The sequence below is a fragment of the Pteropus medius genome, unplaced genomic scaffold (genome assembly GCF_902729225.1).
Source record: "Pteropus medius unplaced genomic scaffold, Ma_sr-lr_union100, whole genome shotgun sequence".
Classification (NCBI taxonomy): Eukaryota; Metazoa; Chordata; class Mammalia; order Chiroptera; family Pteropodidae; genus Pteropus; species Pteropus medius.
Window position 1 is genome coordinate 3523857 of NW_024354503.1, and position 18822 is coordinate 3542678.

Consider the following 18822-nt stretch of genomic DNA (forward strand, 5'->3'; position numbering starts at 1 on the left):
CATGGAACCGTAGACACTATTGTCCCTCTTCCCTCCAAGGACACAGGAGCACCTACTATTCCTCTTCCCTCCAAGGACACAAGAACTTGAATTTAAGAGCCTGGAGTTTGGCTATTCCCTCAATAATACACTATTCAGCTGTATCTTTTCTGCATATTACATCCTTTCCTCCTTATTCAACAAAAACAGATGGATGCTTTTGGTTTTATCTTCTTGTTTTTTAAATGAAATTATAGATTTCTCAGCTTCATTCTTTTCATGTCGATTTAAAAATAAATTTGTGGACTTCCTGTGGGTGTGGGCTGGCTCCTTGTTCACTACCCCCATCTGCTCTCCTAAGTGACACGATGAGCAAACCTGGGGTCATGGAGGGTCAGAAATGGAATGACCTCCCCTCTTTTCACACAGAAAGACATGAAGCTAAGAGAGGTGCTGAGAACAGCCTCAGACCACAGAGCCAGTTAACACAAATGTCCTGCCGCAGAGGCCAGGTCATCATCCATTCACCAAGGTAAACCCAAGTTTAAGAGACACTGGGTTTAACAGGTGCCTCTGCTGAAGGCCTTCTCAGAGCCTTTAATAAGCCCATGTACACTGTGATGCTCCCAGGGGCAGAGGGTTTGTAAGTGGTGCTTCCAAGGCTTATTAACCAAGGTTCCGTCATTCACAAAACATTACAAAGAGCCAGTGAGGCCCAGATGCCCCCAGACATGCCAGCGCCACTGCACTGCCAACCTGGAAAGATTGCCCTTGGAGCTGCGTGGGGTCACATGGCTCAGCTTTTTGTTGCACTCCTCTGCCTGCCCTGGAGTTGCTCTCAGGTGAGCCTGGCTGAAGGTGTGTATGGTGTTCTGTTCACCTACGCAGCCACACAGCCTCCCACACGGAACCAGAAACCTCCAGAGCCTTTTGACTGACAGATGCGAATACCATAAAATGAGAATATTTCAAACTGAGCATTCAAACTTAAGCAAAACCAAATGACACTTCTCTAGGGAAAGTAGTTAAGCACTGAGTATTCTCCACCATTTCTTTGATGAAGCTTCCAGATTCGGGCTGAGGGCTTGAGCCGCCATGCCAAACATCTGTATCCTATATCCTAATATGCCTGGAGGATATAAAATAATAGCAGCTATAATAATAATAGCTATTTTCAAGCACTTTCTCATCTAATCCTTACAAAACCCCTACAAAATAAGATTCTTATCTCCACTTAATAACATGGAAACTGAAGCTCAAAGAGAAGTGTCTGCAAAGGACAGAGTCAGGGTTCACACTCAGATCTCCAAAGGCTGCCCTTTTGCCCACTCTACTTGCTGGCTGAGTAGGGGAAAGGTGGTGTGCAGTGGTGCCCTGAGCCAACACGGAGGCAGGAAGTCCCTGGTGTTAGGAGAGAGGCTGTTTCTAGAGACTTTCTGGCCTCGATCCTGAGCCCTGGAGCCTGGAAAGGGTCGACATTTAGGACCCGAGAACCAAAGGGCAGGAGGTTACCCACCTGAGATCTGAATCCCTTCTCCAGATCCTAAGCTGAACTTGTCAGGTTCGCGACTTGCTCCTCTCCCTAACTCCCATCTCCTTGCCCTGGCCTGATGGTCAGAGTGTGTCTAATGTTGCCAGCCTTCCTGAGTCACATGGACTTTCCACCTACTGTGACTATGAATGAGGCCAGCCACCTGCCTGACCTCTCTGAAGGGACCCAGGAGGCTTTACACTCAGTCTCAGCCCCACTGGTCAGCCCTCCCAGTAGCCAGTCCTATCTGGAGAGAACTAAACAAGGATGAGGTCTTAGGTGGTGACAGGAGGACTGGACTTAACTTCGGTAAGTTCTAGAAGTTCTAGAACCATTTGAGAAATAAATAAACCCTGTGAGTTTTTTAGCCTCTTAGGTGAAAGTAACATGAGATGTACAGGATATTAAAAACGGTAACACAAATAAATCCGTCTTTGCTTTTTAAATTGGTGTTAATATTAAGTCACCATTTGCACCTGCTATACATATGCCAAATGTGTCTTTTTAAATCTAAAAGCAACACTACAAGGCATGAATTATCTCCACTTTATAGATGAAGGCATGGAGGCTCAGAGGGGTTAGGACAGTGCCCCAGGTCACACGACATGAAAACAGTAGGTCTAACCAACTCCCCAGTCTATGTTTTAACTTACCAGTACAAGACTATGAGAGCTCCACTGCCTCTGTATGTCCTGACGTCCCAGTGGAGAGTTTATGTTATAAAATAGAATAATGTCAACACCAGGAAAGTAAAGCACAGCATCATGGGAGATACAGAACGATCCAGACAGTCCTGAGTCTGAATCCCAGTGGCATCTCAAATGAGCTGTGTGAACTTAGGCAAATCTCTCAGCCTCACTGAAGCCTAGTTTCCTCCTCTATGAAGTAAGAATAATTCTTCCAACAGTGTTATTATAACTGAATAAAATGTTAAGTTCCTGGCACATAGTAGATGCTCAATAAATATTATGCATTCAATATGTATTTATTGAACACCTACTATGTGTCAGCAAGGACCCCTGGAGAATGACCTGGTGCTGAGTCTCACCAAGCAGTGATACTACATTGGGGTTCTGCCCAGAACCACCTGTCAAAAGAAAGATCAGAATCAGAACTCACGGGATAAGAGTCTTTTTTGGAATTTTGATGTGATCATTTGGATTGTAATAACCGGGTCCTGGGCCTGTTGACGTCAGTTTTAATCCACGGCCAGTTTTTGATTTAAAACAAGACATTAATATATTCGGCGACTTCTTCACAAGGGATTCGTTGATATTATAGTACCCTAAACAGAAAGGAATTTTAAACCAGAATAAGAAACTCTTCTCAAAGAAATAAAAAGCCGTACCTTATGCTTAAGTATACATTAAATGACTATAAGGTGTTATCACTCCAAAATAGTAAAATGGAAGGGCAGCCTGGAATAACTAAAAATAATAGTCACCATTTAGAGAATATGTGTGACATGCATCACATATTTAGCTCATTTAATCCTCCCAGGCGCCCAAAAATATAACTATCATCATCTTCTTTCTAAATACAAGGAAATTGAGGCTCAGGTATTAAATATTTGCTCACCTTCCTCCTCTATAAAGTAAGAATAATAATTCTTTCAACAATAGGGTGGTTATAGTAGTCGAGTAACATTTTAGGTTCCTGGCACACGGTAGTTGTTTAATAGCTGTTATGCAACCAATAAATTTTTATTGAGCATCTACTATGTGGACCTAGGGCTACCAGTCTCCAAAGCTCATGCTTTCCCACTATGCCCTGTCTCAAGAGACTGTGACAGAATAAAATTCGTATGGCTGTGCACAAAGCTTCAAGGAAGAAGAGAGAGATCTGCGGTGAAGAGGAAGCAGGCTTATCCCTAAATTGTCAGTAGCCCTGTCAATGGGTAGAGGCGTTTTGGGGTGCAAGAAACAGGTGCTGGGTAAAAGCCTTGAAGATGTCTGCACACTGACCCAGGATTCCCATTACTCAGAAATTATTTAACGTAATGGAAAACCTCTCAGCATGAAAATGTACACCACGGCAGCAGCTACGATGTGAGAAAGAATCGCCTAGATGTCCAAGAACAGCTATGAGAACTGCAGCCCAATATGGTAGAATGTCAGCCCAGACCATAAGGTAAACACGAAGACCATAAGGCCACGTGACCATATGTTCGAAAATAAAGGTAAGTGAAAAAAGTAGAATAAAGCCTTAAAGTCTATATGTACCATGATAGCACCTATGTACAAATGGATACATCTGAATAAATATAAGTGGGAACCCAGAATAGTGGAAACAGTTATATTATGATGGCATTATGGGTGGGAAAAGTATTTCATATTTTCTAAACATTTCAAAGTTGATTTTGTTTCAAATAAAATTTAATTTTCCGCTGCAAAATTACTGAAAGCAACGATATGGTACGTATTAGCAAGATTTTATTTAAACGGTCATACCCAGCGATGGCAAGGGAAAACAGGTGCCTCAGAGAAGCAGGACAAATTGTCCCTGGGCTGAAGAGCAATTTGGTCACAAATAGCAAAAACCTTAAATACTTTCCATACCTTTTGACTTAGCACTTTCACTTTAAGCAATTTATATAACAATCTTGATTGCACACAAGTTGTGAGCTACACGAATATGTTTGCTGCCACTGCATTTATATTAGTGATCAGTTTAAAACAACCTAAATTTCTAACAAGAAGGCATTATTCCTTCACTTATGGTACCGCCATACAATGGAATACTACACATCTGTTTTTAAAATGATGTTCTAGGAGGATTTTTAATAACGTAAAAAGATGTTTCCAATATATAGTTAAGTTAAAAAAAAAAAAAAGCCGATGTCCAATTAGCAGCATTTATAATATTGTTACCTATCTCTCATATTATCTTTCTGTTTCTTTTTTTCCTCTCTCATGGTATATATTAACTCCTACCAAAAAAAAATGGTGAAAGCAATGCCGGATTATAAAATGCTGAAAAGCAGAAGCAAAGAAAAAAAGGCATTCGTGTTCCTGGGGCCAGAGAGACCCAAAGGTGATGAAGTCCTGGTGTATTTACTTCCTATCTTTTCCTGAGGGTAGCCAGACTCTGTTTCACGGTGTTGAGCTCACTCTGAGGATTCCATTCTTTAACTCACGTTCTTCAAGTGACACATTAACGTAGGCATTTCCCCAGGTTCTAATAACCTTTTCTTAAAAAGGAAAAATAGGACCTTGGTGATATGCTTGGCACATGTAAACTTTAGAAAATTCAACCGGCAAATGTAGAAAGATGAGTGTTTTCAGAATGGAAGGCAGGTCCGACAAGGGCCCTCAGCCCCTGAGGCAGAGCGCTCAGAGCAGCAGCGGGACACAGCAGGATGCCAGTCAGGCTACACATCTGGTGTCCTGGCACAGAAGGGGAAGGGGAAACCCCAGCGTCACTTCCGAGAGGTCAAAGCAGCTTGTTTCTGGCAGATTGCCCAGGCTCTGGCCCCTGGCAAGTGGAGTCATGGAAGGTGTCTGAAGCACCAGGCATGGAGCCTAATAGGCCTGGATTCAAATCCAACAAGACCCTGGGCTAGTCCAGTTATCTGCTTTCTATGGATCATTTTTGTCTGTAAAAGGGGATAAAATAATAACAGCTCACACTTTCTGAGCATGTGAACAGAAAGTGCTGGGCAAATGTTCCGTGGCATTTTGAGAGCATTCCATGAGAAAATGAATGTCAAGCCTCTGGCACGCAGTAGGAGCTTAACAGATACTGGTGCGCACCCCTCCCCTTCCTGCTCTTGTTACAAGGGGCTGGGAGCCAGCCCCTCGGGACTCTCCTGGAGGGATTTGGAGCATGTGGCTGGCTGCGAGGGTGCCCGCAGCCCAGGACTCACCGGCAGGGCCTCTGGCCAAACCCCAGGGATGCCGGCTTTGTTCTCCTGTATAAACAAACAAGGCGTGGCTTTGCCCACGGATGAGGCAAGGCAGGGGAGCTTTAGCCAGGGCTTAGCCTCCCAATTAGGGCTGGTTTTGTTATCCAGCTTCAGACTGATCTCCTCAACTTTAATCTGGATTTGCTGAAATCTGACATACGTTGCAGTTTTATCCACACCCCGCTCCCAGGGGCATGATTGCAGAGGCGAACCCATCCTGCTCCTCCTTTGGGCTCTGGGGGCCCGCAGCTCCCTTGGGGGATCTTTGGGACCCTTTTGGGAAGGTCTCATAGGATGAGTGCTCCTGGAGTGTAGACAGCTGCGTCACCAGACCCCTGTGGAAAGTTTTCCCTAAGGCTGGAAAGAGGGGGAGGTGGGGAAAACACTTGCGAGCCCTTGTGTATTCCTGAATCCTGGCAGCTTTAGAAGTCACAGTGGAATGACGGGTAACAGTTTCCTGTGGGTAACAGTTTCAGCCAGACACCTGGGGGCTTTGGTCTGACATTTATAAGCCGTGTGACTCTGAGCAAGTCATGTCATCTCTGAGCCTCCATTTTCTCACCTGACACACAGCACTAGCAGCGGGGACCTGGGAAGACAGACCTGTGAGGACTGCACAGGAAATACTTAGCAGGGGGTGGGCGCTCAGTAAACGGAGCTATTTTCCAGCGTTTGGTAACTAGATGATGAAGTCACCTCTATGCACAGGAGAAAACACATTGCCGCTGCACGTGGACGGATCAGGACACTCAGTGTGTTGTGTGCCCCCAGTGGCCTGTGATGGCGCCTGGGGTGTGTGAATGTGCACACTTCCGATGTGAGAAGCTACTTCCCCACCTGGATCCCCAGAGCAAGTGTGCCCAGTCATGAAAGGGGAGGCCAAAAGGCCACTTTGGGGACATTTCTAGAGCCACCCGTTCTTCTCCCGAAGTTGGGGGGGGAGCCAGTCTTCTCCTCACCCTCGCCTCTTTGTTCACCGCCTGCCTCCACCCCCATCTCCCCAAAACCTAACTCCCTCCTGAGACCTCCCATGAAGGAATGGCTGCCCTTAGACGAGATGGTACATGGACGCTTAGATCAAGGCCAGTGCAAGGCAGCTGCTTACCTGGGGCAGGTCCTTTTTCAGCAATAGTGAACAATCCTCTCTGGGTTTTGGACATAAACCCGGCTCGGGCACAGACGTTATTTTTCTGCTTGCAGTAAGAGACGGAGGCCTGCGGGGGAGAAAATCAGCCAGTGTTTGCCTTCTCTTTCTTTGTCTTTGTCATTGTGCCTGGACAAGTGCCACATTTGGATAAAAAAAAAAAAATCAAATTCAAACCTGTCCTCAGAATATGAACTGACGTGAGCAGAAGAGGTCACACTGACTATGTCTACGCTATCACCCCAGCTGGGGCGGTCTATGAATTTGGGGTCTCCAAGAAATGTCTGGTGACCTAACTAGGCACAGAGGACAGTGCCCGGAAGAGACAGCCTACAGACCCGGCTTCTAGGCTCACTGTGCTGCACACGGGCCGTGTGATCACACATAAGTTCTTTAATTTCTCTAAATTTGAGTTTTCTCATCTGTAAAACGGCTCAGATAATCCCTGCGGTGTTGGTGGGGACGGGGTAAGAGACAAGAGGTCACCAGAAATCATCAATAGGAATCATGTATAGAAATCATCTACCAAAAGCACACACGCAAATTATTTTCATTATTTTATCCTGTGGTTTTTATTCTTTTCGGAATACTTAGTTCTCCGTATCTCCACCTGATTTCTCACTGTTCAAAAAGTCCTTTTTATAAATGCAGGATTTGGGGCATAAAAGGAAATTGTACAATTTAAGAGTACGACCAGATTTGTAAGCATTCTCTTGTCTTGATTTTTCTAGACTGACCAAAATTAAGAATTCTGGTCGACCCACGCAATATACGTGTGAGAGTGTCCAGTGCGTTCAGGACTCTAAAAATAACAGAGAAGGAAAAAAGAACCCTGAGATCATTCTTATGTTACACGTGAATCATAAATATTTTAAATGCCAATTTGCAGTCAGTCTGCTGTGTTCATTAGATAAAAGATGCAATAAAAATTGTATTTGTGATGACTGGGAATATTTACCGAACCAGTGAAACTATTTGCTGGGGCCAGGATGGTTTGATTTTCTGTGATACTCCTTTGTCAGAAAAATGTGTCTCGAGAAATGCAGATGGCATTTTGATTTTGTGTTGACAAAGGCGGAGGAATTTAGCTTTTCCCAGGGTCCTAATGGCTAGACTGCATGCAGAGAGGGCAAACAAAAAGATCAGATGGAACAGGCTAATTACTGGACCCAGGGAGAGGAGCCAGGTTGCCGAGAGGAAGTAATAACACGGTACCAAGGAAAAGGATTGAGAGGTGGGGGATCACGGTGAGCAAAGGCAAAGAAAGGCCTGGGCAGACCTCAAGGCTCGGTGTGCCTAACAGGATTATCGCATTTCTGCTCCTCGCCAGTTGACTCAACCATTGTTCTCCAGGTCCGGGTGGGGGGTGGGGGGGGGACCTCCTGTAGACAAAACACTACTGCAGCTTTATTCCTCACCCAGACAGAAAAGCAACTGAAAAGGGGGGCATTTTTGAATACACTGAGTGTATGTCGCTGGAAAATTTCACCATTAGTCTAGGAAAATAGTCAACTCCTCGGGCAGGTTAAAAAAGGATGCAGCTGATTTATTGTATTGCATGGAAAAAACAATTCCAAGAGACAGTTAAGTAAAAAGCATAATCCTAACACCGCAGGAGGGACCGAGGGAGGAAGAGAAAGAAACTGCAGCTGGGTTTTGATGGTGTTTTGCTTTGGGGAACAGAGTTATAAGGGACTTCTGCTTTCTAGTTCGTGGGTTTCTATAATGCTTGGATACGTTTTATGATGAGCGTGTGTTATTTTCAGAGCCACGTTAAAATAATAATGAACAAAAAACATGTTCCTAAAATTAATCTATTGGCGAAAGGACAAAGCTCTGACCTGGGAAATGGTTTTTTCTAGATCAACAAGTGTATACTAACCCCGGGAGAGTTATTCCTTCGATGTCAGAGACGTTTATTGCATGCTTCCTGTATACCAGGACCTGTGCTGGGCTTTGGCCCTGTGAAGTTGGCTGAAGGAACACACATAGTGGGTTAGGGAGGCAGACACATGAAACACTAACTACCCCTCTGAGGACTAGAAAAGGCACAATGGCCAAGAGCCTTCGTTATCACTTTCTGGGACCAGGCCTCGACTCCCTCCTGTTAACATAAAATCTTAACTGGTTTTCTGAAATCTACCCTCAGTCCACATCGTAGTCCATTCTTCATACACCTGCTGGAGAGAGCTTCTTCAAAAAGTACATCAGATGACATCACCCCGTACCTCCCATCTCCCTCAAGGGTTTCCCAGAGAACAAAATTCAAACTCCTTCCCGGGGTCTTTTGGGCCCTGACAAACTGACCCCTGAATCTCTCTCTGGCTACCCCCCTCATCCCTTCTCCTTGTAGCTAAATCTATTCTGGCTACCATCTTATAGTTCCCCATGGGCTGAGCTGTTGGCTGTCCCAGGACCTTTGCATATGCTAGTCACCAAACTCTGGCTCCCCTTTGATTTTTGGATCTCAGCCTCAGAGCCTTTTCTGACCTCACGCAGTGTGAAATACAGATTACTGCCCACCCCCACATATTCTCTCTCTCAGGCTTTAACTGTTTTTTTCTCTCTCAAAGCTGGCCTCCGTTTGTAATTATTTCGTTTGTTTGTTTACTAGTTCTTATCCTGAGTCCCCCCCTGAAATCTAAGCTGTATCAGTGGTCTGGCACAGAGTAGCCACAGAAACCACAGAGGGAAGGAAGCCCAGCTGGGCTGGGACATGGTGACTCCTCCCATCACTCTCCAGCTGCATGTCTCAGCCACATGCCTGCGCTCACTGCTGTGTCAATGGTCCCTTCGAGCTGGGTAACTTTGGGCCAGTCCCTTCACCTCTCTGACCATCAGTTTCCTCTTCTGTAAATTGAGAATAAGATAATCCACTTCATGGATTCTTGAGACTGTTCTGTAAGATGAATACATAAGTCTTAGAACAGCACATGGGCCATGAAAAGTGCTTTATCATCATCGCTATTATTGTCGGGCTCTGATTACTCCAGGGGAAGATTAGAGCTGTGCCGTCTGATACAGTAGCCATGGAAACATGGCTAGTCCAAATTAAGATGTGCTGAAAGTATAAAATATACACTGGGCTTTCAAGACTTAGTATAATGGAAGGAATGTAAAACATCTCATCGATAATTTTTATGTTGATTAGATGTTGAAATAATATTTTGAATATACTGGGTTAAATAGAAACTACTATTAAAATTAATTTCACCTGTTCCTTTTCACTTCCAAATGTGGCTACTTGGAAAATTTAAATGACATTTGCAGCTCCCGTTACATTTGTACTGGACATTGCTGCCTAGCAGGAAGGTACTTATATTGCTTTGAGCACGTTATAATTGATCATAAAAGCTGGGCAGGATGTTTGTAGTCAGAAAAATAAATATTTTATTTGTGAATATCAAAAGAAAAATAAAATGTAAATGAAGTGTCTGAGACTAAAGTATTTTGAAATATGGCCTAACAATATTAATACCTTATGTACAACTCGTGTCTTATGCGTTTCAGAGTGCTTTGATATTCATTGTATCATTTGCTTCTTACGATAATCCCGTAGGGCAAGTATAATTAATTCCATTTCACAACTGAGGCTCAAGAGGTGAGGCGATCTCCCCAAAGGCAGATCTCCATGGACTGTGGAGTCCTTGTGTGCCAGATGTTGTGCTAAGCACTCAGCGTAGATTACCTCATTTAAGATTTGTCCTTACATTATGAAGTAGATACGTACCCCCATTTTACAGATGAATAAACCGAGTCCTGAAAGGTTGAGGGACTTGCCCAAAGCCACACAGTTAGAAAGTGGCAAAGTGGAGATTTGAACCTAGCTCCATCTCTTAACTATTCATTACATCGTTCTGCCTCAGTGACTACAAAGTAATAATTGGCAGAGTACTTCTGTTAAACAAATCTCCTGATACGAAAAGACAGAAATTTATTTTCTAGAAGAACCTAAAAAGTAAATGAACAGTGTCTGCAGATAAAGCGGTAAATAATATATTCATTGTTACAGATGAGAAAACTGTCCCAGAAGAGTCACATGATAGGAGTGACTACGATCAGTATTTTCCAGGGCAGTGGTCTTCCCACTGCTCCATAGTGGCTTCTCTGTTGCCCACATTTTCCTCTGGGCTCTGGGAATACCCTGTAAGAGTCTTGCAAAGCCTCAAGTACCCACTGGGTACTCAACAAATGCTAAGTGGTTTACCAATTGCATTAAGATGCTAGCTCCCAAAGCTCCCCCATTCTTTTCTTACATTTTAGTAAACCCTTCATTCAATATATATTTAGCAAGCATAGGCAATGTTCTTACATTATAATGGTTTGGAGCAGGAGTTTCAAATTTGAGAACTTTCGCAAAGCTTGGCAACTGGAACATGCTGGAACAGGAATTACTGAAGTCTTTCTTTGAAACAAAACGTGATGGGAGAGTGTATGCAGTAGCTGCAGGATATTTAGAAATGATGGTGTCCATTCGGGCACACTGTGAGGAGAAAGCCAAAGGAATCAGCATTGTCACATAATCCGTGGCTCTGAAGGACAGATGTCAAAAAGATGGCGCCCAGCACCAGGCCTGAAGCATTTCATAAAAGGTGAAGCTCTAGCAGGTAACCACGATAAACTGACCTCAGGCTTTGAGGATTCGCGCTTAGAAAACACAAGTTCAGACCTGTTTTAACCTCTGTAAACCAACTCAAATTACTCATCTTATGTTTAGAAACTTGGCAAAAATAATTTTGCCATAAATGCATGTCCACCCAATCCTGTTGCAGGCCACTTACACTTGACTCATCATCAGCTGTTGGGTAATTTATATGATGGGAAGCTTTAGACTTTCTTCTTCTACTCGGAATGAAACCTCGCATCTTGTTTCTAAGGTTAAATGATCTGAATGGCCTAAATAACAAGTTTGCTTCTAACGTCTTCAAGGGACAAGACTCCAAAGGGCTTGCTGTCCACCCATGTCTCCTAGTCACCACCTAAATTACTCATTTCGTAAAACTCTACAATATTTTTGCTATTTCAACAGAACCAATCCTAGTCCTTCCAGGAAGGCACGATAAACTATTTTCAGTTAAAAAACAAAACAAAACAAAACAGAATCAATGTTTGCCAAATGAAAAGGGACAAAAGCCATAGAAACTAGACGATAACATCACTTAACCCTAGGATAGCATGGCAAGTATTGGAGTCTGATAAAACCAAATATTTCTCATTATTTATAGTTAAAATCTTTCTCACCTTGATAAGGGTCAATAACTATACAAGCACAAAAAGTGGGTGAGGCTGTGGGAAAGCATTAGCACCCCATCCAACTCCTCGCTCTATACCTGTGGCAGTGGTTCTCAACACCTGGTTTATAGACCACTGTAGTTTGTGGGTGGATGTGCCACCAGAAGTAGGAGAGTTCTTGACCAGAATCTCAGGTGTTCAGACTTCTAACTGGGTTTGAGTCCCAACTTTGCTTTCTCCAAATTGTAAGGATTCATCGATGTTCTCAGAAGTAAAGTTACTCCAGCCTTGTACTCACTTTGCCTACACGTTTTGGACAATAATTAACTGAGTATTTTTCATGGGTTGTAGCATTTAATCCTTGTGACAACCCCGAGTAGTGGATATTCTGACTATCCCCACCTTATAGATGAGGAAACTGAACTTCCTCAGCTAGTCAAGTGGTAGAACCAACATTCTCACCCAGGCAGTCTACCTCCACTAGTGATATGGATCAGACATCCGATTCTGAGGGGGAATGGGTAGAGAGAAGTAATAGCAATACACGTTTTCATTTACAAGATGAGCAGATGATAAATGACGATGGAAGGTTTTAGTTCAAGCAGAATCACTAACCTATATCTCCTTTGCCCAATGGTATAGGCGCACCTTTGCTCTTTCTTTTTAACTCCCATGTAAGAAGGGAGGTGAAGTTAAACTTTCCTCAGTGATGCCATTTGTAGCATGCCTGTCTTGAGTCATCCAACGGAGTGAGCAAGCATGTTTTTCTAAAGCACTATCTCCCAAGGTGTGTCCCTTGGCATATCAGTTCTATAAGATAGGATCGTATTGGTGGTGGTGGCAGCAGGGAGAGAGTTTCAGAGTCCAATAATTTTGCGAAGTCTCATGCCATGTTCCTATTTTGAAGATTTATAATATACATTGGCATATTAAATGCTCTGAGAAGGTCTGCAATAATAATAATAATAAAAAAAACCTCTCTGACTTTGTTTAACTGGCCTTTCTTAAACTTATTCGATCATAGAATCTTTTTGGCCTAGAAAACCTATTCATACATTTTGGGAAGAATTGTTCTAAAAAATTCCAATTAGAGGCAAAGTTTCATAAAGCATTACAGTAGGATTTGTCTCAGGGTATAATTGAAGTTATACTCGCTCACCAACCCTTCCCGCTCCTTGGCTTTCTTTTAATTGCCAGGCCTGTGGTCTCCAATCTGACCACATGCTGGCATTTATGAACCTCCCTCTAGCACATACTAACTTTTCCAGAACCACCCCTGCCACCATGAAAACACAGAAAGGCCACCAAAGTCTCCTCCCACCTGCCTCATTTAACTAGTCACTCCTGTGAATAATTCTGGAACAAAGGTTTAGAATACATTAATGAAGCTCTTTATATAATTTGGACTTAGAGAGATGACAGGTCTCAAAGGGTTGGGTGTAGCTGTTTCAACAGTCATCAGGAAGTTCCTCAAATTTATAGACCCGAAGAGTTTTTTGGTTAGCCTCACCCACAGTCACCCTCTTTCTGGTCACACCAATGTCAGTAAGGCATTTCTCTGAGGGCTACTTTTAATTCTCTCAGAGTCTTCAGATCCGGAAATGGAAAAGGTGCTAAATGTGAAAGTCAGTGACAGCAGGGTAGAGGTATGAAATTTGCAACCAGTTCAGAAAGGAACTGGTAAGATGTGGGAACCTCCTGACAGATCTTCATCAACCAGTTAAGGCTCCTGCCCAGGGGTATAGAAACTGGAGTGTTTATAAACAGAAACATAAATTCTCATATCCATCAGAGAGAGGAGAGGAAGCCTGAACAACTCAATATCTGCCTTCTTTTGGGTTTGGCCTGAAGTTTTTAAAGACCTGAGAGGTCCAATTAGATTCTGTTAATACTCAGGTCTTCCCTTGGGACCCTTCTGCAGACAGCCCAGCCTCATCATTTGCAAAGTTACTGCAAGCGGGGCCTAGCATTGTGCACGTGCTCTGATTTAGCCCCCTTCTTTGGCACCAAGTGGGAATGGGCAGTGCCACTATACGGCAAAGACGTTCTCGGAGAGAAAACTTAGGTGTTGCAGGAAATATTGTTTTGTGACTCATTGGTAACAATCATCACAATTAACATGTTTATAATGCCCTGCAATTTCAAAGAGTTTTTCACTCATTGCAACGTTAATGTGCCAGCGCCTCCAGGGAGTCTGCACTGTAAGAGGCAACCAGGACACAGAAGGGTGACGTGCTCGAGGTCACATCGGGAATCCAAGGCTGAGTCAGGACGAGGTCTTAAGTCTCATCCCCTGTGCCAGGACATCGTGAGACAGGCATTTCTTTCTCTGATTGCTGTTGAGTCTGTGTACTCGCAGGGGTTGAGACAGAAAAAGAGGTAGAAGCGTGGTCATTCTGTGAACTCACTGGGGGCCTGTGCAGCCTCCACATTTTTTTGCTATTGGAGAGCTGGCTCCAGAGTCAGTTTGCTTTCTGAATATTCGACTCCACCAAACTCAAATTCCAATAAGTGCCTGTATTCAATGCGTCTTACACGGTCTCTTTATGTGGTTTAAAATAATAAAAATCGATTCTAGTGTCAGGCATCGTATTACATTTTTGCAAGAGATTATTGTAACTTTTAAAGGGACCGGTGGCATCTGTGTTCTGTTAATGCTGTCTTTTTCACTTTCTTGCCTCAGCTAGTCTTACCCAAGTCTGACCCTCTTCCCTTGCTGTATCTATTTTTTTCTTGCTGATGTATAAATATTCAAATGAAGACTATCCTTGCCCAAGCCTGGTCCAGGACACTGACACTTCATGCAGCTGCTTGACTGTCAGAGACCTGAACAAAGATAAAGACTCAAATCTTACAAAGACGAGAAAGGAGAAAAGAAGGCCGATCACTAAATTTCAGGCCTCTGGCTGCATTCTTTTTGGTCCCATCATATTTCTCAACAATTTGAAGAACTCGATTAGACTAAGCAGTGTAAAACATCATATCAGGGTGAGAGGTGTAATAGTGACTTTTTTCCTAGTATGCCCAAAAATCTCGGAAAGACATTTGCTTAGTCCACTCCGTGATGACAAAATTGGTTTTGGAGGATCAGGTCCTGAACATTTGTCTAGCTCCTCTTGTCACTCTGGCAATGTGTAGCGCTGGGGGAAAAAATTAAAGACACAGGCTCCAATTTACCCGAATGAAATTTGAGGAGGCAGTTAACTCTCCTAATTAAAACCATAAGCCTTTGGAGAGAAGGGACCAGATGTCGAATATATACAATGAAAGAAGGAAATTACTGATCAGTTAATGCTCATACTCAAGGGAAGGGGTTCTCACCATAGAGGGAAAAGTGCATGTCCCTTTCTTGGACAACGAGACACTGTTGGACACTGGAGATTGGTGAATGACGTTGTAGAAGCCAGGACCAGGGTTATCATCCTGAAAAGGAAGAGCACGTGGCATCATCAGGATATATCCAATTCCATTGTGCTTGTCCACAAGCTTTACATCCAATAACACTAAGCCTCGTCATAATACTCCAGGACAGACACCACCGCCACTTCATGGATGACAACCTGGCTCCGCCATCTCCTAACCTTCCAAGTCACTGTCTCGGTTTCCAAGGACTGGGGCTGGGATTCCAACCTAGGTCTGGGACCCCCCAACACCCTTGCTCTTTCCACTGTGCTGTACTGCATTCCAGAAGAATGCTATTGTCTTTTGCATGCCATTACAGAAAGGAGCATAAAATGGGATACTGAGCGTGGCTGATGTGCAAGTCGGTGTACACTGACTGGGTTTGCCGAGCCCACGGGGAGGGAAGTGTGACCATTTCACATTAGCCGCACCCCACCTGACTCAGCTTCCTCCTCAGCCTTTCAGAAGAGAAATCAGGGAGTGTTTCTGTTTATAAAGCAAAATGAAACAAAAACAACCTTCATCCTAAACAAGACCATTTCTAACTCTCAGACAAAAAGAGGCAGGTTCATGGGGCTCAAGTGCTAAATGATGCAGGAGTGTAAGAGAGGAATCAACAAAAGCTTGATTTCTGAGCTCGTTTCTGCCGTTGCAGATCATTAGACTCTCATCTCATTTCTCATGCTGGTTACCAAGGGGAAGTAAATAGTTGGCCGAGCAAGAAGCATGAAAGGATAAAGATGCTCCACTGCCTTCAGAGTTTACTGGGTGCCAAAAGTTTTTCAAAGCTTGTCTCATTGAATCTCCCAGTGAGGAAGGGATTACTGCCCCCATTCAATAGATGGAGACACTGAGGCACGTGGAGATGAACTTGCCTTCCATGTTACGAGCGGCGGAGCCTGTCCTCGGTGCTAAGCTCATAGTGCACACAAGCCCTTTGCCGTGAAGGTGCTGTCAGGTCCACTTTAAGTGAGTCCCAGAGAAAATGGGTCTCTGTTATTAAATGATGAAGCCCAGATTGAAACCCAGGCAATCTGATTTGCTCTCGCTGCCTTCTGCCACCCAGGCTCATCCTGCCTCCACCATTCCTACTGCCTTCCTCAGTGCAGAAAGAAAGCTTAAGGTATCATCAGGGCCTTCAAGGACTTTTCAGTATGGCTCGAGCTGTGTGTGATTATTATGGTTTAATATAAAGGGTAGGGTCATCAGTGTTATTAACGAGTTTTTCTGTGCCGAATTTTAAATGCAGTGAATACTTTGAGCCTTGCAGGTGGGGGCAGGGGAGCTGAATCTTGCTTTGTAGGTGGTGAACCCTGGTGAACAGAGTGGGAGCTGACCGCCAAAGAGAGTGAGGCAGGCCAAGAGAGATGCAGCACAGCCAGGTGTATGGGCACCCCAGGTGAAGAGTTCAGAAGAACTCTGCTGTGTGGGGGCAGATTCGAGGGGCTTCAGGTAAACAAGAAAGACATTGTTCTAGGGGGCTGTTTACAGGGCCAGTGTTTATTTATTTAGTGGTCACAGTGTGCCAGGCGCTGTTCTGAGTACTCTGCATGCACTAACTCATTTAATCCCCATCTTAAAGATGAGAAGACAGGGCCAAAAGAGATAAAGCCCAAGGTCACAGAGCTAATAACTGTCAGATCGAGAATCTGAACCCCAGCAGTCTGAGTGCAGAGTCTACTCTTCAGCACTAAACCAAACTAACTCTCAAATGAGAATGTGTACGATAAAAGAAGGAAGAAAAAATTCCACTGGGTTACGAATCAGGCATCCTTGTTCTCAGTGCTGCTACGAGGTAGGTGACCTTGGGCCAGTCACCTCTCTCTACCTAAATTTCCTCATTTGTAAATCGAAAGTGTTGGACAAAATGTCTTCAGGTGACTTTTAGCTTCCAAAGTCCCTAAGTTAAGGGAAAGCTAAAGCAGAAAATGTAACCGTGACTCTTCTACTTTTAAAGAATGAAGACGCACATCTCTATCTCCCAGTCTGTTGGCATGCTCTCAATACCGCCATCGGTTCACAAGAATTTTCTGGGCACCTATAGGAGTCTGAGGAGCTAGCGTGGCCAAATAAATACAGTACCTGCAAGGCTGCTCCGTCCCGCCCTACCCAGTTCGATATTAATTTCTAATAAACAACAAAAAGTTATTTTAGTATAAGTATGTCTCGTGCACTATTTGGGACATACACTAAAATAGTTTTTTTTTTTTTTTAACTTATCTGAAATTCTAAATTAACTAGGAACCTTGTGTTTTTATTTGCTAAATCTGGCAACCCTACTGGACCTTAATCATGTTTTAATTCTGCCACATTGCAAACTGATTTGAGTCCAGACCAAATAAGAAAAGGACTGTCCCTCTTAGCTTGGAGGGAGAGGGTGCTGCTGTTTGTTCTTAATGAATGCTGGAGCTGGCCAGTGGCAGCTTGTGAGGGCGACTGTTAAAAATTCAGAAATGGGAGTCTTACATCACTGAAACTGGCCGATGCTGTAAATCAGAGCTTTTCTTTGTGGAGGGGAGAACTGGTTTTCCAGCACACTGCTCGCTACCTTCACCGTAACACCCAAGTAAGTTTCAGAGCTACTTGGAGAGAAATGTTTAGACCTTTCTACTCTGGGATAACAGTTCATGTGACTAATGTTGTATAACTTGGATGACTGAGGCCTCTCAGAGCACAGCCCAGAATCCAAGTTGCAACGGGTGTGTGAATTTAGCCATCCCTGGATTTCTTGACTGAGGCCATCCCAGATGGCAAAAAACAACCAACCAAACAAACGATAGTTGGTATGGGGACAGAGGAGGAAAGAGAACTCTGCTGACTGCCTGTTGAGTGCTCCACCGAAGCACAGTGCCTGATGCTGTGCCTATTGTCTCCTGTGCCTGCCTCACAGTGTGAGGATTAAATGAGTCAATGCTCATGGAGGGGTTACAGCAGAGGGGTGGGGGAGGGGTGGAACCGAGCACGGGATGACTGGCTGATGTGCTGCCATCCCCACCTAACACACATCTGAGTGACATTTGAAATGTACTTTGAGAGCTCTTTTGAAGTATTAAAGTCCCTCTGTATGTGCCAAGGATGGGACACAGATCTACATTCACTTGACCTTGGGATAGGTTTAGAGAGGTAATGAGGAGGAGGAGGGGAAGAGTGGGAACAGGGCATTTACCTCTTCACCTCAAAAATCTCCATAGATTATGGGAGGGCTTAATACCCCACAGTCTGGAGCCAATTACATCTGCACACAGCCTGGATTTTCTAGTCCTGATTTTATAGATTCTGTCCAATTAATATTTTCAGGTTTGACAAATCAATGGTTTGTCGAACCATTTCCTGGCTTGGAAAATGTGGTCTCTGTTGGATCATTAGCTAAACACCACACTAGAGCTGCCATTTGATTCTTCAAAGATGTTCCACCTTGCTTTGGTCTATTTTGGGGATGGCTAGCTGCCATTTCTCAGGAGTGCCCAAGACAAATGACAACTAGGAATTTGCTAAAGGCTAGAGGTATATGCCTGCTAGAAACAGAGCCCTGTCCTGTGCTTAATCTGTTGGCAAAACCACACTGGAATTTGGGGGTCCTGAGGAAAAAATTTTCTTTTACAAATGCCTCTAGTCTTAAGGTCTTGGACA

At 43.9% G+C, this 18822-nt stretch overlaps 1 protein-coding gene across 1 annotated transcript in view; it reads right to left on the bottom strand.

The window, feature by feature from the left end:
- STPG1 (sperm tail PG-rich repeat containing 1) overlaps nucleotides 1-18822 on the bottom strand; it is a 39389-nt gene that overhangs the window by 8227 nt on the left and 12340 nt on the right. The window contains exons 4-7 of the mRNA XM_039854687.1: nucleotides 15112-15213; nucleotides 10871-11041; nucleotides 6520-6628; nucleotides 2630-2795 (exon numbers count right to left, since the gene is read on the bottom strand). Of these exons, the coding sequence (XP_039710621.1) occupies nucleotides 2630-2795; nucleotides 6520-6628; nucleotides 10871-11041; nucleotides 15112-15213 (548 nt within the window). The remainder of the gene's footprint in view (nucleotides 1-2629; nucleotides 2796-6519; nucleotides 6629-10870; nucleotides 11042-15111; nucleotides 15214-18822) is intronic.